Source organism: Protobothrops mucrosquamatus, unplaced genomic scaffold (genome assembly GCF_001527695.2).
Source record: "Protobothrops mucrosquamatus isolate PMUCROS unplaced genomic scaffold, P.Mucros_1.0 scaffold857, whole genome shotgun sequence".
Taxonomy (NCBI): domain Eukaryota; kingdom Metazoa; phylum Chordata; class Lepidosauria; order Squamata; family Viperidae; genus Protobothrops; species Protobothrops mucrosquamatus.
Genome location: NW_015387112.1, coordinates 217,943 through 244,201, shown reverse-complemented (window position 1 = coordinate 244,201; position 26,259 = coordinate 217,943). Strand labels below are relative to the sequence as shown.

Sequence of the window (26,259 nt, the reverse complement as noted above, 5' to 3'; positions counted from 1 at the left end):
GTCATGTGACATCACGTGACATATCACGACCTTTTCCCCATTACCGACAATGGGGTGGGCACGGTTTTGGTGTGACACAACCAGCCCGTGGGCTGGCAGTTTGACATGCCTGTTCCAGAATCTCCCATTTGATTTTGGCATGCCATTTCAGAAATGATAGGGATTAGAGTGGCCTCTTTACTCCTTGAGACCCCTTTCTTGTCTCCTCTGTTGTGGAACAAATCCCTGTGCCTTAGAGACCCATCCTGCAACACCTGAGCACTCTTCACCTCATACGATGAGTCTCAAAAAAGCCTTTCCTTTCACCTTCTCTTCCACTAAACATACAAAACTGTACTTGCAACAGGTATACTGTAATAGTAAGAAAATGAAAATGATACATACATCACAAGACACCATAATTGTTTCCTCACTCACCATCTTTTCAACAGGATCTAAGACAAAATCCCAGCTCCCTGGCTGAACAAAGGCCTTGTCCTTAAATACCCCAGTCCAAGATACAAAGAGCTTTTGACTTTGGATCTCTTTTGGTGGAAAATGACATTTGCAGAAAAAAGGAAAGACAAACAGAATTGGTTGGTTGAGAAACTTTCAGCCCCATTTTTTTTTATTAATGTTCTCCCATTTCATCTCTTTGAGTTTTCCTAGCCAAAACTGGATTAATTTTCATACTGAGCACACTATAACACAAAAGCAGTCAGACCACGACTTCTAAGTATTTCACGCCCACTTGAACTATGGCTAGTTCAAAAGAAAGCTGAAGGAAAGATTTCCAATTTAGCATTGGACATGTGTAGATAAAGAGCATAGACTCGCTCTTCCCTTCATTTGATCTGCCTTCTTCCTACCTGGTTCTCATAGCCTCAGCAGACTGAAATGTTGCCCCCTCCTGAAAGGTTTAATTTGGCACTAATTTGGCTACAACTTAAATTCAGTTCACATTAGTTTTCTAAAAGCAATGAAGCAAACTCACCCAACTAGCATGAATCCATTTAATACATTCTGCATTTAATTTCACACTCGCCTGTTCAGGGTTCTGCGTTCATAAACAGAATAGATAAGATGTATGCAGAATCAACCAATAACTGAGAATGCTTTCAAAGAGGCTATTTGTGGTGAGAAGAAATAGGTTCCGAAGAACAGGATTGTACAGTATTGGGATGATTCAATGTGTGCATGCCTCACTTCTGTCCAGCTCATGAACAATTAAAGAATACACTTATCCAGTGCTTTATTCAAAGCCAAGACTCACTGGAACCAGATTGACTATTTGAATCCTTCCTCCTTTGTCTGTATGCATGTATCTTTATTTTATTAATGCGGCAGAGCCAGCAACATCTGTAAGTGAAGAGGCATGTAAGAGGCTCCATCTTGATGTCCTCAAGCCCTTTCTGCAGCTTCCTAGGAAGCATAAGAGGCAGGAAGGCAGATGGAAGAGGAACAAAAAGGCAAAATGCCCATGGCTTTCTCATACTTGACTTTAATCAAGAGGTTCCTTTCCAGCCTGCAGCTTTGCTAGAACAGAATAAATTCATCCAGCTCTACTCCCAAAGCAATTCTGCACACCTAAATACAGCATGCTGACATTTTTTTGGGGTCTTGTTCTGTCTTTGTTACTTGGCCATATGAACATTTCCAATTTATCTACCCATAAACATGCAATGCAAAATTAATGCAAATATGGATTTTTTAAAAAAAAGTCCATGAAAGTTGAATTTCCTAAAATGATTACACTGTTGAATTAATGTAGCCTCTCACTATTCATATTAACTCATCTGAATTCAAATTCATTCAGTTTCAAAGCATTTCCAGCTCCATTTGAATTTGAAGCTACCCAAAAGAGGCACATTTGACTCTGAATGCCTACTGGAGTGAGAGGGTACCTAAATCTAAATTACAGATTTCTTTTCAGCATGCGTGACAATTTTGCTATGCAGAATTGGTTCACCTGGCCCATGGCATCTGGCTTGATGTGCAGAAATAGCACACTGGACTGTTTGTTTATGTAGAATCTGATTCTAAAAATATCCAATACAAGACCACCGATTGAATGCATTTCATTATTGGTTCTCAGAAGGCTGCATCGGAGTAAGAAAAGTTACTCAAGTCATATCAAGTAAGTAGAATAATGGTTGATGAGATTTGAAATCTACCACATTGTGAAGTGAACAGCTTGCAAAAGATTGAGCCAAGGAATACTCAATGAAGCCTTTGAGCGCCATCTAATCAAAATGTGTGCTGGGAAAACATACAACACACTACAAGAAAAGACAGTGATAGGGATGCACAGTGTCAGAGAGCCCTGTCTGTCATTATTAACCATGGCTAGAAAATCATTGCTGTAACATATAGAAGACAGAATTTCAAGATTAACAATTCAGAATCCCTCCTTTTATACATATTGAGATAGCACACCTGCAAAGAGTGTCACCTCAGCCAGGGTACTCAGTGGTTCATTTCTCTAGTTTCCTACCTTAAGCCAACAGAACAGTTTTTTTCTGAACATGGTGGCCCCCAAATATGTCAGAGCAACAGCTCCCATCACTCACACCCATGATGAGGCCTTTTGGCTGGAAATGTGGGGAACTGTCATTCTAACACATCTGAAAGGCTATCAATTGTAAGAAGCAACTAATGGAAATCCAATGTAATAGACAGACAGACAGACAGACAGACAGTGAAATCAGACTGCTTCCTGATGTTGATAGCTCCTATTCTCCTTGTCTATTTGCTGTTTTGGCTTGCGTTGATAGGAACTAGAGGCCAACATGGGATAAAGTTGCACTATTCTAATCCAGATGCCCTATCTTCTTTCCAGGAGGATTTAATGCAACAAAAGCTACCAGGATCCTGGATACAGAATGGAAAAATCATGAATCTGATGCACCGATGATCAGAGCAGGATTCAGTTCACTGTGTAGCCTTGACTAAATTACTATTCTTACTACTACTATGTAGTACTCAATATCCCACAGAGGTTAACCAAATCAGGCATAAGTCAGAAAGTCCTAGGTTCAATTAGACTCCTGTAATGTATTCTAAATAGGACTAGCTCCAAGTTCAGTCCACCATCTTAAGCTTGCCAAAATCATCAGCAAACATGGTTTCTAGAAGAACTTGAGAAATATCTGTGCTAATAGCAACTCTCTGGCTGCCTGGTATTTTTTACTTCTTTATATGGCTTCTGTCCAAGTTACTTCAGAGAATGCCTCTTCCTCTATATCTCTATCCCAGAATATCTGCCTACATTTGGGATTGGGATCCATCTTTCTTTGTATGAGTAGTCCTTGGCTTAAGACCACAGTTGGGATCAGAATTTCTGCAATGGGCAGAAAAGAGCTTGCTAATGAAATCAAATTGCTTCCTCATGCCGATAGCTATCCAGCAAGGACAACGAGCAAGGTGGTTTTAAGTGAGTCACACACTCAATTTTATGACCTTTTTTGCCACAGTGAATCAGTGCACTGCAGTTGCTAAGTGAATCATGTGGTTGTTAAGTGAATCCAGTTTCCCCCATTGCTTGTTGGAAGCTGTCTGGAAAGGTCGCAAATGGAGATCACATAATCCCAGGATGCTGCTAATAGATGCCAGTTTGACGACCATGGGGATGCTATGACAGATTTTAGTTGAAGGACCAGTTGTAAGTCACTTTTTTTCAGTGCCATTGTAACTTTGAATGATCGCAAAACAATCGGTTGGAACTCAAGGACCACCTGTAATTGCCTGTCCCAATTCTCTAAAGTGCCCTCCTAGCTGATTGGATATTTGATCCTAACCTCTATGCTGGTTTTCCAAAAAGCTTTAACAACACAGGATGTTATGCATTTACAATTGCTTTTGAATTGATTTTAATTTCTCTGCTTTTAACTTTAGAAAACTTTAACAATACAACCCTATATTTCTATTAACTGGAACAAAAGATCTATTGTCTTTTCTTGTGAGTAGGTACAGAGACTGCATTAAACGGGCCTTTGTGCAATATAACAAACCTTATTAATATTGTTACCATTCAAGGAAACATGCTTAAACAATAAAACATAGTTTTAAAAATCGTATAGCAAATGTGATTATTAATTCAATTTATATAGCTGCCCATCACTTACATTTTATTAAAGGATAAAACCAAAGTCTTTTATAAAGATCTTCCTTTTTAAAAAAAATGGTTCAAATAATTATTAAAAACAGGAAGAGAAGGAGTGTGTCAGCTTTCCCTCAGAAAGAACTGAACTGCTCCTATGAGAAGACAAAGGAGGCTTGTTTTAAAGACAGAAAAAATATATAATGAAGGTTTAGAAATATTTTGGAATTCTCAAGGTCAGCAATGGGCAAGAATGGAGCAATCAATGTCCAAAATATTTTTCAAGGGCTGCAGGGCCTAATGATGAAAAATAGAACCGGAAACCTTGAAGAACACCCCATCCACTCTCAGAATCAAAGTTATCATTTTAAAGATGAATTTCAGGCTGTTTGAGGAAGACATCTGGGAAGGCTCCTACTCTACTCTACTGTACTCTACTCTACAGGCTCTATTCATAATTCAAGGTCCTTTAATTAGGTGAATGAACATCGAGTACAGGCAATTTAGGAGAAACTGTGGTTTAAATGATGGGAAAGGAAGGCTTTGGGCAGCTTCTGCTCTCACTGTTAGCCTTCATTTGGAAAAGAGAAAATAGACCTTCAACATCTGGCCCATTATTCTCAGTAAAGGAGCCCAACACTGCAGGCCCCACTGTGATGAAGAATCCCCTGACAGAATACTTCTGATCATTAGGACTAAAGCAATATGTTGCTCCTATGCTTTCCCAACCCAACAATGGATTTATTTTTCATAGAAGGCAAAGGAAAGTATTGCTGCCATTGAAATGGAGAAAATAAGATTCCTCCTGTGAGGCAGGTTGCTATTAGATGCATGTCTTCCGCTCTTGGATTAAGAGATTTAGTTGTTTTTCTGCACTGTGAGAGGATTTAAAATCAAAACTTTGTGGAGTAGAATTCATAAAGCCACAGGAGGGAGTTGGGGGTGGTGGTGATAGGAGAGAGTCCATTTAGACAGTCCAACCTGATCCCAGAGAGATTTTGCTCAGACTTCTAGCAAGTGAGATAAATGCCTGGCACATCTGATGACACATAAAAGGCTAACTCCATAAATTACTTATGGATGCAGCAGAAGACTTCCCTTTGGGGGTTTACATCAAAGACCATTTGATTGTATAATTTTGTCTGTGCAACACCCTCATAATCACACCATAAAGCATAGACACTATTATTGTAAGGTCTAAAGCAAAGGTCACGCAACAATTAATGAAGGGTTTTGCACCAAGTGCAAGACTTTTAGCTTTTTTTTTTACCCTTGGACTGATGTCTTGTTTATAAGATCCAGAGTTCTGTCTATTGTCAAAATACAATTTTATACCAGCACAAAGTGCTGCACAGTGTTGTATATTGCTCACTACTGTGAAATGTATGGAAAAAGCTTCAGAGGTTGGCCATCCAGATGATTTTCTTTTTGCTTTCAAATATCGAAAGCTCACTTAGGTATCTCACATGTGATCCCAAGAACTGGCCATAAATTCTAAAACAACTGCTTTCATATTAATCTCCTAAAACTCAAAATGCTATTCTTTTTTAAAAAACGCTTTTAAATCTGTCATCTTGGTACTCAATTCACTTAGGATTGAATTTCATTGAAATAGAAATGGGGTTCCATTTGAATGAAAACATTGTGACCATTCTCCTTTGTCATCTTCCCACGAAATGAAATGCTATTTACAGGGGATTTCACCATTGACAGCTAACTGTAACTGTAATATTAAGAAATACCATGCTTTTGCACTTCAGCTAAGTATTGCCCTCAAGATTAAACCCTTTAATCTTGAGGGCAATACTTAGCTGAAGTGCAAACCCTTTAATCTTGAGGGCAATATTTAGCTGACATGCAAAAGAATGCTATTTCTTAATATACACAGTTAGCTGTCAATGCCTTAAAATATACTGCTCAAAAAATAAAGGGAGCATTTTACCATGGAACTGAAGGGGTTTGCGTTCCCTTTATTTTTGTGAGCAGTATATATTGTCTAGGCTATTAACTCACTTTAGCTTTATTTTTCTAAAACTCTTTTCAGAGGCAGAAAGGAATTTGTAACTATTATCAACCTTAGATTTCTTAGAAATCATGCCTGTATGCAATATGCTAATATTGAACAAAACAAGAGGATTTATTGTAAGAAGTTTTCCTGGAGAGACAGCACAGTATGTAGGGATTAAGGTACTGTTGGGTTTTTATTCTATTTTGAGCGCTGGTTGTTTTCCTACAGATGTTTCATTACCAGACTAGGTAACATCCTCAGCACACTGAGCTATACACATTCTGTCACATGTTTTACCTTGACCTACATACATTTTCCATTATAGGACCAAGGTATGGTAGTGGGGCCAAGAAAACCTTGTTTCAGATCCACCCTTAGCCACAGGAACTGATTGAGTGATTGCTGTAGGTTACAGGTGTCAAACTCGATCGCGTCATGTGATGTATCTTGATGTATTTTGTCTTTGTGGAGATGGAGTGGGTGTGGCTGGAGTGGGCATGGCCTGCGTGTGACGCATCCAGCCCATGGCTACCAGTTTGACACTTTACTATAGGTTTTAAAAAGGGGAAATTCCCATCAAACTCTGGGAGGAAAGGAGAGGCATAAATCTAACAAACCAAAAACTCAAAAAGATAAACCAAATTATAGCTAGTTTTTTTTGTTTTTGTTTTTGTTGCTATTGATTTTATTATGAAGCCAACTAAATATGTTCAATATAAGTTCAGTATTTAGTTCACTATTCGAACTAAAATATGTTTTCCACTTGTTGATTCACAAGAAATCTCAGTGACAGTGCTGTTCAGAAGCAAAGTCATTTGGTATATATGGACATTATGCAACCTAAGGCTGTGTTCATACAAAGTGCTTAACTAGGTCAGGCAAAGTCTTAGCAGAGCCATCCATCCATCCATCATGAAACTTGATTAGCTGCTGCTGTTGCTTCTTTGCCACAGTGAATTACAAAAATCTAGACCTCTTTATTATTTACGGTTCAGTGTACCGTGTCAAGGCAAGGGAGAAAGTCGGTTAATTCAGCAAATGCTAAGATAAGCATGTTGTGTGAATACAGCCAATACATAAAGCAGTTCCAGTTCATGAAAAGAAAATTTCATTTAAAGGAACTATTCAAAAAATACACAGAAAGCATACAGAACAAAAGGAAATAGTGACAATTCATGCTGAGATGTCTGGCAATCCCAGCATAACTGGCTGGCATCTTTGGGAAGAAGACAACCTTAAAATGATATGTGCTTTCCCCAAAAGCAGGAGGCAAACCTTAGAAATGCACTTGGAAAGACAATTGAAATTTCAACTACTAAGACTTTTCAAATAGTATTTCACCATATCTCCCAATGCCTGGGATGGACCCAAACATATCAATTCAACAGTGTGATAGCTTGCATCAGATAAATGTCAAAACATTTGTATCGCCACAGCCCCAATGGGAGAAGAGTACAATTAATAAGAGCATGCTGTACAGCAACAATGGGCACAAAATCAAGAACTATAAGTGAAATGTATAGTCTAATTTTAAATTTAGCCAGAATAGCTGACAGCATCTTGTTTTGTGCCCTGGTTTATTTTTTTTCCAAATTCCCACCAATTCAAGAAAAAGGAAAGTTGTAGAATTTGTTTCTTAACAGATTGCATCAAACCTCTAAACTGCAGGAAGAAAATTTACATCTGAATGCCTCCTCTCCTGAGTGTTGGGAAATAGTCTAGGCAAGACCAGTTCTTAACCCATATGAAGGTATAAGGATTTATTGTACAGTGTTGTGTAAAAGCTGGACAGCATCATTGGATTCTTCTGGGTTTGCAGTGAGCTATTTGCATAGTCTCTACAGAATAAAAAATCCAATAGGGAAGGTACAACTATGGTGATTTCTTACATGGCATACCTCTCATCCAATTCTAATTTTGTCCACAGAGAGTCCTATTAAGAGACCACTCAAGGACACGATGACTATTATTACCATGTGTAACATTAAACACACATTTTTAGCTTTTTAATATGTACACGTTTGAATACTCTCAAACGCCTAAAATGCACATAGAAACCTTTTTTCTGATTAAGCATACACTTTCTAGATAGAATATGTTGGTTTTACATCCAGATTAGAGGAGTAGGATATGCAAAGGAAAATGTAAATCTCATGTATGAAAATGCCCTTAAGGCACTTGACTGAGATAAGGACAGACCATGTTGTGCCACATCGAAAGGAATTAGCACTTCAAATTGAAAGCTGGGATGTTCATTTTCCTTTCCACTGGGACCTCAGCCTTTACACTGTGAAATAGACAACTTAAAACCGGCTTGATCTACATCAGGTGAATACACTGAAGAAAGAAATAAGAGATGAGCATTCAAGTGGATAGATTTGCTGCAGCTGACAAAGCTGGATTCCTTGGAATGAATAGGTGGCATCCAGCAGAGCTCCAGGATGATCTAGAAGCTTCTTGGCAGAGATCCATTCATTCATTTGTTCCAAGTGTATTTTCAGTCACCACTGCCAATCTTCACTTTCTCTCCAGGCAATAGGAAGTCCATTTCCACCTTAGGATTTGTCCATTACAGGACATTGACACCTTTGCTTATCTACCAGCCCCATCTGCTTTTGCTTGTAATATTTTTTTATTTATGATCAGGAAGCTCCTTCTCCCAGCCCTAAGAAGCATTGGTCCTATCCACTCCTAGACATCAATGTCATAGAAAGAGCAGAGTATTTGACATCCACCTTCTTTCTTAGCTCGTTTCTCCCTCCTCCCTACAATTAACCAGACATGAAAACTGTACACACATTTTACTTGTGGAATTTATAGAGAGTAAGGAGCTAGCAAGCCATATTATCATGTACAAATTTGCATCACTCGCTGTACTATGAAATAACAGTCATTTGAGTAACTCCAACACATGGGTATATAAATCAATGTGCCCTTAAGCTTCACAATGAGATGCCTATAATTGGCAATAGACCTCATCTCCATTCCATCTCCAAAGATCCTCTCCAATTCCTATGTGGAGAGCCATATTCCAATCCTATTGCTTCCTTTCTATTTAATGCTGAGGAAATACCCTTATGGTATCTATGCATTACAGTCCATCAACCTACCCAGCACTTTCAAAATCAGCAGCTCAGCTACAATCTCACCAAGGATGTGGGGATTCCTTTTCAAGAGTTTATTGGCTGGGGGTTTTCTAACTGCTTCATATGCATGTGGGTTTAGATACAAACAGACAGGTAAATGGAGACAGAAGCAAAATTGGGAGAGGATCAGACCTGATCTGTTTATCTAAAATCTTTATGGGCGTTTCCTACTCTAAACATTTATTGACTTGCTACTACTATTTGAAGCTTATTCTTATTCTACAAACATACACAGAGACACTATTTCAAAGCTTTAGATATTGTTTAAAACATCAAAGGAATCCTACATAGTGGAAGAATAGGTTTTGTTGCACTTATGTACAACAACATCGAGAAATCAACACATCTCAGGCACAAACACTAATCCACCAATTCCAGTATCTTCTGCAGAGTTCACAACCCGTCTATATTTTAGAACCAGTCCTCCTGTGCTTTCTTCCCCATTATATATACTCAGACTTACAGAGATGAGCATTTCTCTAAGAATTGGAGAAAGTTTTCCACTGTGGAAAAAAATCTACTCAGACAAGCATGAAGAAAAAAAAATGGGAAGGAGAGAATTGTTAATTCTGTCTCCCAGCTGAAAAGAAATAATAAAACAATCAATCCAAATGAACTCAATGAGCTGTAGAAATCACAATGATTGAGTAGGACTGGTATTGAGGTTTTCAGAAAAGGAGAATGGTGTGGAGATCCCAAAGACACCAATCATTGCGCAGGGCAAGACACTTCCCTGGAAGAGCGTGGGAGGAATCCAGGGAAGTGATCCACTGCAGCCAGGACTAGCCACAGTCAGGAGAATGCTTTTTGGGGGGGGGGGGCAGAATCTCTCTTTTCATTTCAGGAGGGATCATATAACAGTTTTCAGATGAAACATTGATAAAAAGAGGACCGTAGGAAAAGGAAGACATATAGTCCTCCCTCCCCAACCCTTTCAGCCTTTAGAAGAGATGGAAAGAGTGAAAGAATCATAACAACCTTCAAAGAAGCTGAGAATAAGAGCTCCAATTGGGTTGAAGACATCTGGGCAGAGGAGATAGTTCACACAGAAGCAGTTCTGCTATGAATTAAGAGAGAGTGGCAACAGGGGCACCACACACATCCATTCAGAAGTACTTTAGACAATTTCAAGTGACTTAGTATTATTGCCTAGAGAGCAGAAGGGATCCAAGCCCTTCATCTCCCATTGAGGATTATAGGGGCTTCTGGTCCGGCAATCAGGAGATGTCCAAATTGAGGAAGCACACCTTAGTCCCCAATCTGTCACAATCCCCATTCCAAATGTCGAAGGCTAATGTTACCCCGGCTCTGCAATTTTTCAAAGTTCCAACTTAAAAAAAACTCCCAAATCTCGATTCCGCCGCGAGCGGGCAACTATCATATCTCCCCCCCACCCCGGTTGGTGTGAAGTCTTGGCCGCGAGGCCGCCTATTCCTACATAAAGGGGCTCGACAAGATATTGTTTCCTACAACCTTCCCCCACCGAAAAATCACCTGAAAATGAAGTTGTCTTCCCAACATTTTACACGCGCGCACATCTCTAAGCAGAAGCAGAAAAAGTCGAGGCTTTCCTTCCTAGGTTAGGATAAGGCGGCTTTGGCGCTAGATGGGAACCAAGCCGCCTCTCCCGTTGCCCAGTAGCCCCCAAATACTCATCGCGACGCAACTTAGAAAACAAGTGCCAGCCTCAGGTGGAGAAACCCGTCTCGTCGGAATGGCGAAGGGAGCAAGCCGGGGTTCCCAGCGGAAACCGCGTCGGAGGAGGGGGAAAGAGGCAACTTCTCGCCTCGCTCCTTTGGCGCAGCCGAGAGTTAGGAACGAAGGACGGGAAGGGCAGGCTCCCCTACCCGCCAAAAGTCAGGCTATCAGCCCCCCAGAGCCACTAAGCGAGGTCCGTCGCCTCGAAGGGACAGCCGTGGGGCAGCCAGGATTCTTTTATTCGGGGGTGGGGGGAGAGAAGAGGAGGAGAACTCACGCTTCTCTCGGAGGTGCCGGCCTGGGAGATGGTGCCATTCAGCCCCACGAGAGAAGGCAGCGTCTGGGACATCCAGTTGGTGACCATGGCCATGGTGCTGAGCACGGCGCCGATCTTCAGCAGCGGCACGGTCATGTCGCCCCCTGCCTCATGCCCCTCGCCCTCCGGCGAAGCCCGCGACGCAGCCCCCCTCCCGGCTCATCTGCCCATCCGGAAGGCTTCCGCTTCCCGGCGGACCCGCCACTCCGCCCAGGCTGCTGAGCCGAGAAAGCGGGAGCCTCTCGCCCGCCCGTCCTTATAAAGACCCGTCCTCTGTGACGTCACAGCGCCGCCGGCCACTGGCCGAGCCGCCTCAGAGTGGGGAGAGGCGGGAGGAGAAGCCAGACTCAAATGAAAGGAAATAGGAGCGAGCAAACAAGACGGGGCAGCTCGGACTGCGGTTTCTCGAGTAAAGGATGCCATCCTTAATCTACCTCAGAGTAAGGTACCACTGACTGAAGGCCTCCCTCCCTGCCAGTCTCTCCTCCTCCTCCTCCTCCTCCTCCTGCTCCTTCATCATCATCATCATCATCATCATCATCATCATCATCATCATCATCATCATCAATGAAACACAGCAGGAAATCTCACCCAGTCTCACCTTAAAATTCCTGCACCAAACACTAGTGAGCTTCCCGACCATTCATTTCTACAGCACTAGACAAGAGTTTTCCATTTCCCTGTCTGCAGACCGCCCTGCCTCAGCCTCCCTGCAATTGATTCATCTTTTTTTTAAAAAAGGATGGTAGATAATGGCTTACTTAGATCTTCTTGTTAGTGTGTTACCCAAATCACCTTTCCCATATGGGTGTCAATGTCACCCCAATGCCAGCTTGCCAAACTTTACCCCATTGAAAATTCCTCTTCGCCCTGCCCTGTTCTCTCACTCTAGAGATCTTCCTGGCTCATCTACTCTGCAATATCCTCTGGAGTAGGTTGTACAAAGCTTTCTTGCTCCAGTAATCCTTGTATTTCAGTGTTATTCAGTCCTGTTACGCATGGGCTCCATGACCATGCAATGCATAACTAAAGATACTTACCAAGCAGTAAATCTTCCAGAATTGAATGGGTTACCTTTCCTAGTTAAATTTGTAAAATCCCTCACCTCTCAACACTCCGATCTCAATTTAACTTTTGTGTATAGAGAGCAGTGGCCTGCTTAATAGCAAATAATGTAGAGTCAAATCCCACTGGACATAACTGGATTTAAATATGAACACATGATATTGCTGCATGGCCATTATCTTAGAAATAACTCCTACTACATTCACTGTGCAGACAGAAGCCCAATTCTAAACTTACTTATAAGCTAAAACTGAGTTTTACACAGTTAAGCCCAGAACGCACAACAGAACTTGCTGTTGAGTCATTATCTCCAGTTCTATGAATGCCAAATGACATATTGTATTAAAGCGCTCCACATTTAGGGATGTCATGGCAGAAACCAACAACATTGTCATTATATTATTATTTGCCCGCCTAATGTTTTTTCTGGATATGAAAGGATCATTGCCTAATTGCATTCTGACTTGATTCTACTGGTTTTACTTTCATTTTTACAGTTGAAATCAGGTCACTGTAATCCCCATTCTACATAGGATACAAGATAGAAAAGCTGTGACAGGATACCAAGTGATTGGCTTTGGACTGATCTCTGGAACCCATAGAAATGGAGATTTCAACCTAGCACTCCATCAAGTTACTCTGAATCTGAGCACAAAGGCAGAGAGCAATTTGAATTTTAAAAAAAAAATATTCAAAGAGTTTCAGGCATAGTTGGTGCAATTTCTACTATCCGAGTTAATGTTGCACATAAAAGATAATACACGTATATGCATCTTTCAAAATGTTTCTGAAGGTAAACACATCATTTGAAAGAGTTTGGGAGAAAAGATGCTGCATTGCCACCCTGCTTAATTTGATATCCATCATGTATATTTTTAATAGTAACTTTTATTAAAGTCCAAAAATGCAAAGGTTAAAAAAAAACTAATACAAATTAAGATATGTATGAAAAGAAAAAAAATGAAAAGTGCAGCTGAAAAGGAAGGAAAGAAAAAAAGAAATATATAGGAAAAAAGAGAAAAAGGTTATGCAAAGAAGTTCCCTCTTCATCAAGACAAGTAAAAACCATTTCAATAAGTTATCACATTCTCTAACATTTCAACCAAAGAGCTCTTCTTTCCATATCTCTTCTCTTTTCTTCAACAAATTGTAAAGCATAGTCTTTCAATCTTAATGAGCAAAGGCCAATTAAGAGTTACCAGAAATAACAACAAATATATTTAACCTTAATCAAATAAATCATTTTCACATTCCTTTCCTTTTCGTTTAACATAGTAACTTATAATTTTATCTAAAAATACAACAAAACATTTCCTCTTCCCATATCTTATCTATAAACAAATCTTTAAAATTCTTCAAACTTAGTTAAAAAAACTGCATTAAGAGCCACCAGAAATAGCAACATATTAACAAATCTTTATCTTTAATTCCTTCCAGTAATATCTCACAAGTTAATTTCTTATCATTTTTGTCTTTGTCTCCTCTCAAAACTCCATTACCAACATAATACGTACCAGAAATAATGACGTCTATATTTTAACAAAAAAAACCCCTCTTCTTCCCATATCTTATCTATAAACAAATCTTTAAAGCCTGGCCATTCAGTCTTCATAAAGAAAAAAAATTAAAAGCTACTAGAAAGAACATCCTACCTGTCATATTGACAAAAGCTATATGCAAGTCAAGTGGCCTGCATGTTCTGTCAAATCAATTTTCTGGCTCATTTTATTTCAGAACTCCTTGCATTTGCCTTGCAGTACTTAAAAGTGAAGAGGCAGCTATAATTTAGGAAGCCAATGCTACCAATTTCCCTCTATATTGGCCTAATGTAAGTTAAGGGCAATTCTTTCTCAGAAACAAAATCCAGGGACATTGGTATCTCTTCAACACTCATAATCTGAATTCTCTCAACAATTTTTATTTTGTTCTTTGCTGGAATAAAGAATCCTCTGCATAATTCCACAGCTTTGAGCCAGTCAGCCATGAGGGAAAATTGGTGTCCTACTCAAATGGAAAAAATTCTAGTGCCAGGAGTTTCTTCACTTAACAATGGAACACTATCCTGTCTTCATATTTGACAATGTGGTTTTCTTAGCCATACTATCTAGGCACCAGTGGTCATATAATGAGGGGCATGTAGAGATTTCATTTAAATAGCAGTATCCTATAGCTATTGGCCTGCTTGTTGCTGCAGTTCCTCTTCCAAGTAGAAAAAGCTGCACATACCTGGGGGTAAACTTGAACCTGACAAATTTAATTCAGAATCACTTGATATAGAGTTGGGTAATTTGCACTTTCTGAAAATGTTAGTTTGTTGGGGAATTCCAATTCCTGAGACAGCGAGATTAACAAAAAAAAAAAAAAAAGGAACTAAGATACCTGTCTGTCAGCCCTATCGGTCTTTTATTTGATTTGATTCAATTTCAGCACCACATAACGCCGGACAGCTCACAACATGAGGAAAGCCATATAAAACATAATGAAATAAAGAAAAATATAATAAAATTAATGAAGATTAAAATCCAGACAGCCAACACTAACACAGGTGTACCAAATACATCAGACAAGAGCTTTTATTTACCCTACTCCAATGTCTGAGCGAACAGTCTGGCCTGTAACGGCTTCTGGAATACTATCAGAAATATATTTGTAAAATAAAAATAAACGAGGCAATCCAGCCAAATGTTTTCAGCCATGTAGATTTTGATTGAGATATGCAGTTGAACATACTTCCAGGTAGACATACATAGTATGATTCAGTATATCTGGTCCATTACAATGAAACACATGACACCATGCAACATTTTGCTAAACTGGACTTCTTTATTATATCTTTAGATAAAATTGTTTATCCCATGACATAAAGCCTAGGCATGTGTCTATGAAGGAGAGAAATGATTTGGACTTTTTTTTTCCATGTTGATAGGGAAAAATAATAAACAAGCTTAGAAAATCATATCACTAGACTACAAGCATTGAACAAGAGTTATTCACACTGAATTTGCTTCCCATGTTTCAATTTCATCCTATTTTATTTTCTAGAATAGTTCTAGACTTTATACCTTGGGCACTTCATTTTCAGTACAATCTCTGTGAGCTGAAAATAGAATCAGCCAGTTTCTGAATATTAAGAGTCAACATATGGACTTGCTAAAGTTACTTCTTTTCAGGGTATTTATTAAATGTAGGGCCACCTGAGTGCAATCTGTGGCCATTGCCATAGCAATTTTTATAACCAAGGCCAAGAGGAGGATCCAACATCAAAACATGATTTGCAAACAGTTAGAATTATTTCATTCTCCTTTTTCTACAACTTGCCATAGTGTATGTGTGCGTGCATGCATGTTTGTGTATTAAGAAAAACAAACACAAATTGACTGAAACATAGGCCAGATAAAATTGCTATCAGTGTGCCAATTGTCCAGGAGCTTATTTATACTCATTTTCCCAGGAGTACATAGTTGGGTAAATGTTAAGCTCAGTGATATTGCTGTCAAGACTCCAGAAATCCACTTAGCAGAATGAATAGGAAATACTGGCTCAACTCATTTTGAAGGAAAGGCACCACACCATCTAAAGTTGAGAAATTCCAGATAGTTCTTCCACCCAGGCTCAAACTTGACTTTCTCAAAGTTTCACTCTCTCATATCTTCACATCCTATCCTGGGACAATATTACCTCTTATTAATCTGTTAGTTTTGAGAGGCTAGATTCAACCCTCATTCCTTTGTATGTGACAGAAGGACAAATCCAAACAAATAAAGGGCATGACTAAAAGGCTACATTATCAAACTTCATGCAACTGCTATTCAGCTATGGTTGAATTCACACGGAAAGCTAACTCTTCAGATTAATGCTGTGCTAAAGTGGGCATTCCATATGATTCTATCACTTTGTGGTTAGTTCAGTGAAAGAAACCAGTCTGTACTGATCAATTTTAACTAATTTTTTTATATCAGTTAATTAGCCTTTTATCTTTTGCTTTGCTGTTGTGAATTGCTTTGGAGTGCAATCTAGTTCAAAAGATAGGAGATAATGCTTCAATCTGCTTCAATTAATTTTGGGACATAGCACCGATTGCAAAGAACTATCACTACTGTACATATTTGCTTTTTCTCTGTCTGAATTAAACAAAAAAAAAAAATGGCTTCAAAGGCTTGAACTGACCTCAACATTTCATGATACATTTTGAAGTATGATCAGGATTTTTGTTCCAGAGGGCATTTTAAGGTAAGAGTAGGAAAGATTGCAGATAGCTTTCCATTGCCAAAAAATGCACAAAGTGAGATAGCCATAGGTATAGGGTCACTTTCTGAGAATAGTAATTAATTACTATATAATTGTGAAACATGATTATTTTTCCCATGCTTGGTTTTGTTTTGTTAAGAGAAGAGACTATTCTAAGGAAATTCTTGGGAAGGTGAATAGGTGAAACTTATTGGTTGAAAATATATGCAATGTTTCAAAAATAATTCATGATTTCGGTTCATGCACTGTGTACAAGAAAACAATAAACTTTTTTTAAAAATAAAAAAAAACAATAATAGTATTTTTGTGAAAGCCAGTTAAGACACCATGCTAGAAACCAGGAGACCATGAGTTCTAATCCAGTCTTATGAATGAAGCCATCTGGGTGACTTTGGACCAATTCTTCTCTCTCAGATCTAGGAATCAGGCACAGGCAAAACACTTCCAAAATCTTGGCCAGGAAACTGAAGGAACTTGCCCAGGCTGTTACCAGGAGTCAGGACTAACTTGAAAATACACAAATACAAAAAAAAGCAGTAATGGAATACATTACCTAAAACATTTGCAAAGTCCCCTTTTTCATTAGAAAACTAGACAAGAGTTTTGTTGTGTGGGTTTAAAGCCAGACTTATAAATAAACCATTTGCCAGTTTCTTTATCATAAACTAGATTTTTCTTCAGGGAGTTAATGCAGGAAAATTTAACCATAAACACTTGTAGGTTATGTTTACACTTGGAATTACAAGGATTGACATGGGTGGTTAAGCAGATTAAGGGGGAAACTTTACAGACAATATTAAGTTTTGCTGATTGCATGGTAGTCTGGATGAACTTACACGACATTCTATCTTTAGGCAGCCCAAAACTCTTCTGCTCTCAATTCTGCATTAAGTAAGCAACAGAGCTAACCCAGCATTGTGAATGAGGAACCTTTAAAAAAAAAAAAGAGGAAGTTGGGAAGAGACCATGCTTCCACTTCAAGACCTACAGTGACATCTAGTGGCTTCAATGCAAGATTTCACAGGTAAACATGAATCTCTCTAGTTTCAGGGGTGGGAAACCTTGGCTCTTTTATGACTTGTGGACCAACTCCCAGAATTCCTGAGCCAGCCATACCAAGGTTCCCCACCCCTGCTCTAGTTGCTCAAAATATTGGCAATCTTTTTACAAAGCTAGAAGCCTCCCACTTTTTCAGACTGAAGTGTGTTTCTGAGAACTGGGGCTCCTGCCTTTTTCATAGTTGCACAGGAAAAGGAAACTCAGGTCTCCTTTGAATGACAACACAACCACACCAGGTACAATTCCCCCCAAGAAAGTAGTCAAAACTCCTTATTACACTTAAAGATGCTCATCCTTTTTAGTTGACAATATTGATAATCTTATTGGGAATAACCACAATCTCAATGCAGAAATATGTTTTTAAAGGATTCTCTGTTTTCCCAGAAAAAGAAAAGAAATAGACTAAACACAAAACCACACACATTCTCTAACATGGAGACACCAGGAAATGGGAAGCCTGGGAGAGAAATAAACAGAGAGAGAAAGTAGAACCAGGGGGAAGCTGACATTTGCTTGAAATCATTTCTTAGCTACTTTTCACCTGGACTTCTCAGAGCAGCTTAAAAATATAAAATAATGAAATTACATCAAATTCAAGCATGAAATAACTACAAAGCAAATGATTACTGTTTGCTACAATTCCATCTTCTCATCCTTACAATCTGTAGATCCTGGAAGAATGTCACCAGGAAATAAGTGGCTCTTCTGTTGATTAGATCTAGCCAAGGGGCAAGACTTGAACACCATCTGCATTGACAAAATCACCACCAGTCAATTGCAAAAGGCAGCTTAACATCTTGCGATATCCCAGGTCCTTTGAAAGGACCTAATAGGTAGACAAAACTGCCAAATGCAGTCTAAACATTTGGTTGACTATGCAGCAAGCTGTAATAATTTATTAAATTTACAGTATATACTGCTTGACTCCTAGTGGCCCTAGGCTAGGAGGTAGCCGAAGTGTCATACTGAAATGCTCAAGAGATATTAAAATGATACTAAAAAGATACAGCAGTAAAACTAGCTATAAATGACAAGTTAGAATGCACATGTATTCTATTCCTTTATCAACTGAATTATAACTAGACCAGAGTTCTCCAATCTTTCCGGTTTTGTGGCCTGGTGGGGGAGGAGATGGTTCTGTGTGAGCAGCAGGCAAGCGCATGCATGCAGCTCCATTTCCACAAGCGGCAGGCACATGCACCTGCTGTTCGCGCAAATGGAACACAAGAGCATGTGCTTGCCTGCTGCTCATGCAAGTGGGGATGCATGTGCACCCCCACCCGCCACTTCTGCAGCCAAGTTCTGAACAACTCAAGGACCGATAGTGGGGCTGCGGCTGGGGATTCGAGAGAGAGCATTGACTGAGAATTTATTGACTGCTAATAATCTTAGTAAATGCTGCACAGCTCCAGACTGTGATAATGTGGACCTAAACTATGCTTCATAATGAATAAAACTGAGCTCCTTTAAAGGGATTACTTAAGATTAGATTTCTCCCTTCAATAAGTAGAGAGATTCTTCCTTGGAGGGGGTGTTCCTCTGGAAGTCTACAAGCCTCCTGCCTGTCTGAGATCTAGAAGTTCCAGCAAAAAGAGGAAAAATTGATAAGTGCGCTGTAACGCTACCAGATTCAAACCCTTGCTACTTCTAAACCATTTAAAGAAGAGAAAAATGTACCCTGCTGCTAGGTTTCCAGGGACAGAGCAGGAAAAATTCCTGGTTAATATACCAAACCTTCCAAGAGACCCAATTTCATAAGTATTGTTCCCTTTCCTTTATTATAGTGGTTCTCTGTATGAATGCTATATAGCAGTAGCCCCCAACCTTTTGGGCACCAGGGACTGGTTCCACGGAGAGAGGTTTTTCCGTGGACCGGAGGGGGTCCTGGTTTTGAGTGCTGCCTGCATCTTGTGGATACACAGACCAGTTTGTGGCATGCCATGGACCGGTGCCGGTCCATGGACCAAGGGTTGGGGACCCCTGATATATAGAGTTCAAGGAAATGATAGGAGCTCTACCTTTTACTAGCTTGATCCCTGACTTCTCTGGCTAGTTAAAGAAAGGAGAGAACAAGTAGTTGGATGCAGGCAGTAGTTTAACTCACTTATTGATAATTAAGGAGGTTCCAGCTGCATTGAAGAAGTGCTGGTCTGCCCTCAAGTGACCTTCCATAAGATCCAACAGTACTGGAGAAGTGTCATCTTATATCTAACCTTCATTTGGGGGAAGAATGTGGAAACAGTGGTGGGCAACAGCTAGAAGGCTCTGAAAGAAACAAATTATTTGGATACTTGGCAATCAGGATTCAAGCCAGGTTATGAGATGGAACCGAATCTGCATTGGTTGTTTTCACTAATGACTTGTGCATGAGATATGGGATGATGAGGACACCATCCTTCTTGTCCTGCTAGATCTCTTGGTGGCCTTTCATATTGTTGATGATAATATCCTTCTCGGTTTTACTGAATTTATTGAATTGTTATTCTATTTTGATTATATACACTCTCAAGCACCTCTAGAATTTTGGGTGAAAAGTATATTTGTGTGGCATGAGCTCTTGAAAAGTATACAATTCTCAGGGCCAAAAATGTCACTCAGCAATGAACTGTAGAAGTGAATGTCCAGAACTGAGATAATAAAACTTTTATATTAGAGCTGTAAAAAAACCACATGTCCTTTAGATGGCAGTGAAGACAGTAAAAATTCTAACTCCTTGCTGCCATCTAGTAATCAGAAATACTTTTGCAGCCCTGATATAGAAACTCTACTTCATATAGTAAATGTAAAAATGTATACTGATAGCTTCAACTGCATTGTGGCAATCTTAGTATGAGTTGATATTTATGGAGTTAAAGTTGGTTTTACAGCAAGAATTTCCCCTTGTACATTTTCAAAGTTTTATATCAATAATTATGGGAGTATTTTAGTCAAGGTCAGAATGTACCAGCAAAATGGTTTTTGTACAGCTCGCAACAATAATCAAGCAAGTGTACATTGACAGCGTTTAAATGCAGGTCTTTTCTTCTCTCTGTGATTTGCTTTCATTACCTCTGAAATGATCTTTTGAATCCTTTCCATTTTGTCTCTTTAATCCAGCAACAGAATGCTAAGGCTAAAGAAAGTAAATGGTGGGTTTCTTTTCCTCTGATAAAAGATGCTTATAACAAGTATTGGATTTTAGAAAAGGAAATTCTAAGGAAAATTAGAAATGGAGTGGGATTCCATCCTCCACAAGTTATCTTTCTGTCCTTATTCTCTTCAACAGCGAGGCTGGCAGTAATGATGGGATCTTCTATTTAATGATTTATGTCCAGAACTTTCAGCATTATTTAAACTGTCTGCAGAATCTGAACTGATTTCATACAGTACAATGTTTCCCTCCCCCCCTCTTTTTTGAACTAGTTTATTTCCTTCATTAATTCATTCAGTTGATATGGCTGCCCAATCATTTGCAACTCTGAGTAGCTCACACTCATTTAAATAAAGAAAAGCAAATGTATTGCATCCATATAATAACAATTTAACTCAATATACACAAAATGGCGTCACCCACCATTCTGGAACAATGATCAGTGGAAGAACCTAGCCATCAGTGTCCTATAAAAAACCAGAAGGGTTGGGGCATCCAAATCTCAGGGATCTAGTGCTATTATAGACAGTATGCCTCCTGAATCCCATTAAGATGATGGTATTTAATTGAAAGGACCCAGACCATGCCCAACTTTTCTGATCACATCGGGTAGGCAGAAACAGTTGGCTGACCCATTAAATAAACCAAAAATGAAATCAAACAAAATGCAGATAATCAAAACCCAACATTTGATTACACAAACTTGTGATGGATCCTTCACAAGTGAGTTCCATTGCACAGAATCACACATTCATTTAGGGTGCTTAAACAACTGGGGATAGCAGGGGTGGGGGTCATTAAGCAAGGGGATTGCATGGTTGCCTCACTTAACAACCTTCATGGCTTTCAACCATAATGCACAGGTTCCATTACAGTCATAAATCAATATAATTCAGAGCAGGAGATAGAGCCATGTATGAAGGCCTGGTCAACCTTGGAGAAGTAAAGTCTGAGACATTTAGTCTTTCATCCTATGGATTCAACCAGTTCTACTCACACATATACACGTATCTTAATGGAATAAGGATTTAAAGCCAGGACACTGCAGATTAAATGACTGATTTATCTAATTCAGATTTAAGTTATCAGTAAATGGCAGCATTTCACATAAATCCCCCAATGAACTTGATTGCAGCAACATCCTGGTTATTTTTAGCTTCAGCCAGTAATTGTAAAGGATGTTTAATTCCATTGATTTTAAAGAGAAAATGGGTATATCCCAATGTAGTCATTAGGGCTTCCTTCCAAGTAAATATGCATCAAAAGCTGTGGCAGGTTTTTTTTTTAAAGTGCTTATTTTCCTTTGATCACACTCAGTAATGTACAAAAATCAAAGCATTTAATGGGGTGACTGTCTGTGTGTTATTGCATGGAGTTGAAAATTACCCTTATTAAGTAACGAAGGGTATCTCAATTGTTTAAGTCATTGGTGCTAGCATCAGATACTGCAAGTGGTAGCAGCAGATCTGGAATAGTAGCAAAAGAGAATGCAAGAGATCAGAATGTTGCAATTTCATTCTTACATACTCAAGCTCATAAACCACACTTGAATGAATGGAATTCTTTAGGTATGGATAAATCACCATAAGTTTGTTCTTGAAGTACAATCTTCTGCATTAATTTTCCCCAAGTAAGTGTCTTCCAAATGTACTGGGGCTATAACTCCTGAATTTCCAGCTGAGAATGTTTTCTCAAATTACAGTCCTGCTTTGGACTCAGATTTCTCTTTTCTGACTGTTTCCTTGGCTGCAGCTCTTCTTCCTTCTTCTTCAAGGTTACTCTCAGAGCCCATTTCACCGACAGACTAACCACTTATTTCCTCTCCTACTATTTTACTTATCTGGTTGGATGAAGAATTCTATGGAGTTAAAAAAAAATAAGCACACACTTTTATGGCCTATGATTCAACCTAATGATGGCCTCTACCTAATTTGGATTTGGAAAACATTCTGCTTTCATGATCTAACACTCAAGAGGTTTCAGCAAGGTGCTATGTAGCCAATATATCACATTGCAGGCTATATGTGTGTGGGGGGGAGGAGGAGTGATGGTCATAAATATAAAGGACCCCAAAATACTGGGCTACTTTTCCAGGAGCCCTACTGAAAGAGCAGAAAATTAATGCAACAATAAGCCCTTGAAAGAAATATCTGAGCAGGTAATTGCAAAAATTAAAAGCTGTCCCCGTACAGCAATTCTGAACCTGTGAGAGAGCTGGGTTCTCTAGACCAGGCATGTCAAACTCGCGACGTCATCTGACGTCGCGCAACGTATCGGGCCGGTTTTGCCATTACTGGCAATGGGGTGGGCGCGGCTTCCACGGGCCGGCAGTTTGACACCCCTGCTCTAGACTCTTAGCCACTATTAGCACAATACTAAAAAGGGGAAACTGAATTATAGTAAAAGCAAGCAACAGCTCTTTCAACTATCCTGCACTGCCATCTTGCGGACACCATTTGATTTTTTTTTTCTTTTCAGATCATCAGTCATCTGAAATGAAAATCCAAATGGCAGCCTTTCTTTGCTAATTAGCAATGAAGGCACAGTTTACCAGCCCAAGATTAGCATAATTGCCAAATCCACTTTAGGAAAGCAATAGATGCCAAAGTGTTGCTGGGCATGTTGCACACTTCACATATACAATAACCATAAAATAAAAATCATTATTTTGCTGCTCTCTTTTGAGAGAAATTCCAGAAGAGTCATATTAGACACTTTAAATGAAACAGAGTGTTGTAACAAACTAATTATGGCTTTGCAAAGTAGAGCTTGCTAGCAGGCAGAGCACATGCCCTCTGGCTTATCAACCATATAGATGTGCTTTGCATGAACTATTTTGGATGCAGCTGATTATTTACTAAGTCTATGCTTTAATTTAGCAGATCAAGGCTGACTCTGGGACAGATTAGGGCAGGGGTGTCAAACTCACAACGTCACGTGACGTGTCGCGATGTATCGCAACTTTTTTGCCATTGCCGGCAATAGGGTGGGCGCGGTTTCGCTATGATGCATCCGACCCACCGGCCAGCAGTTTGACACCCCTGTATTAAGGTAATTCAAGATTGACGTTTGCCTATCCAGCGCAAGAGAGCCTTTCTCTACACATCTGCACCCTTCAGGATGAAAACATGTGGACTGTTGTTTGGGTGGGGAAAAGATTCTCTATCTTTTTTTTCATGAGTCCTTTGGTTGAGGAATGGTCTCATGATGCAATAGTTTCTGAAGACTTCATCTATATTCCTTTATGTGCCTATTAAAAAAACAACCCTTGCTGATTACACAACAATTTACTCTCCATTGAGCTAATACAAGATCATTGTAGCGTGAGTAGAAGAATGCTGGGTGAGTGGGGAAGTATTTGTGTACAGGTAATCTTCGACTTACAACTGTTCATTTAGTGACCGTTCAAAGTTACAATGCCAATGAAAAAAGTGACTTATGACCATTTTTCACACTTATGACCCTTCCAGCATCTCCATGGTCATGTGATTTACATTCAGATACTTGACAATCAACTCACATTTACGACAGTTGCAGTGTCCTGGAGTCATTTGATCCCTTTTTGCGACTTTCTGACAAGCAAAGTCAATGGGAAAGCCAGGTTCACTTAACAACCATGTTGCTAATTTAAGAACCACAGTGATTCGCTTAACAAATGTGGTGAGAAAAGTCATAAAATGGGACAAACCTCACTTAACAAATTTCTCACTTAGCAACATACATGTGGGGTTCAATTATGGTCGTAAGTTGAGGACTACCTGCATGTGCTCTGGATAAGTATTGGTAGGACACTAGGAGCACTGGGATGAGTCTTCCCAAACAGGCATTGTGATACATGATAGTTTGCTTGGAGCTCCAGCTCATTGGCTTAAACAGATTTACCATGGAATGTTAAATATGAGCCTAAGCTCCTAAAAGATACATGGATGTTAAGATGATGAAAAAAGAAATGATACTCCCAACCATGATGATCCAGGATGGCCACACCAATTGGAATACAATCCTCTGGTATCCTATATTAACTTATAGGACAGTGATGGCAAACCTTTTAGAGACTGAGTGCCCAAAAACTGGCACTGGCCCTGCCCTGCCCACCCCCACTCCACCCCTGCCCCCGCCCCCACCCCGCCCACCCAGCCACCCACCATCTCCATGGCCCGCTGCAGATCGCCCAGGCAGCCCAGCAGCTCCATGGCAGCTACGTCCTTCGTCTGCATCCCACAGCATCATCTGTATGTGATGGGGCACGAGGGTGGAGTCTTGTCCCCGCTGCCTGGCTGCCATATCCTTGGCTGCGCTGCTTGTGCGGGCCATGCTTGGGGGCGAATCTCCTCCGGGGGGCTGCTGGTGAGGTGGGGGCCGTGGGGAGAGGCAGGGCTAGGGCGACAGCACAGGTGCCCACAGAGAGGGCTCTGAGTGCCGCCTCTGGCACGTGTGCCATAGGTTCACCACCACTGTTATAGGAGAAGCCCAATAAGTTAGGACCCCAGTCTGTAGAGAGTTGCACCATCTTCCAGCTCTAGAGAGTTCTGATGTTAGAAAGGGCATGGGAGCACATAAAAACAAGGGGTTTGGTAAAAATAAAAGATTTCTTGAGAGCAGAACTCAGCTGCAAAGACAGAATCTGGAAGACCATATTTTAAAAGTTTTCAACTGAGTTTTCGAAGGTCGTTGAAATGGAACTTCTTGTTCAGCTTCGAACCTGTGCAAAAGAGGTGCAAATGATACAGGGTTTTGTTGTTGTAGTTGTTGTTCAACTGTTTTACTGTTCTGATGACCTCAAAATGTGCTGTGTTCATCTTACTTTTTTTGGAGGGAACACTTTGCTGTGCATTGACCTCAGATTCTCCCAAGATCCTATTTGGCAGAAAACTCTGGTTTCTAAACAGCTAACATACTTCTGATTTTGGCTATACCTTAGAGACCGTTCAAGGACAGGGAGTTTTGGCCTGCACCCAGCAAAACACTTTAATGAATGGGACTACAGCTTCAATGCCGGATGTCCATTACTAACCACAATGATGCCAAATTTGATGAAACATGGTTTGTGATATCATGATGCAAATTCTGCCCTTTTATACATCACACAAAGCAGAGGAAGAGACTGAGTCATAGTATTGTGGCAACTTTTCACACTTGACCCTCCCCCTTCTTTTCAGAACTTCTGAAGACCCCTTGGTTCTTAAAAAAAATACTGTTCCTCTTCCATATGTTGAGAGAACTTGAGGAAGAGGGGAAATCACTCCAAATAGCAATTTTCAATCGGGTGCAATATATAGCCCCTGGACTCAAGCTTTCTTTTTAATAGTGAAGTGCTGCTTACTCCATCAAAGATACACACATACAAGGGTATCCATAAATGGAAACCAAGCAACTTTGGACACAGATAGATGGCAGTATTATGCTACCATTTATAAACCCTCTGGTCCAAGGCCAGATCTACTTTCCTGTGCTGTGCAATGCTTGGTCTCTTCTTACCTTCATAAACAAAGAAAAGAATACCTTTCCTTG

The 26,259-nt window shown here is 39.9% G+C and overlaps 1 protein-coding gene across 5 annotated transcripts in view; it reads right to left on the bottom strand.

The window, feature by feature from the left end:
• The window catches only part of OLFM2 (olfactomedin 2), a 154,773-nt gene extending 143,431 nt beyond the window's left edge, over positions 1-11,342 (bottom strand). For 3 of the 5 annotated variants that reach the window (XM_015819074.1, XM_029284706.1, XM_015819075.1), the window contains exon 1: positions 11,208-11,342. In XM_015819074.1, the coding sequence (XP_015674560.1) occupies positions 11,208-11,342 (135 nt within the window). The remainder of the gene's footprint in view (positions 1-11,207) is intronic. The other 2 variants (XM_029284708.1, XM_029284707.1) reach the window with 2 other exon arrangements.
• Between the last annotated feature and the right edge of the window lie 14,917 nt (positions 11,343-26,259).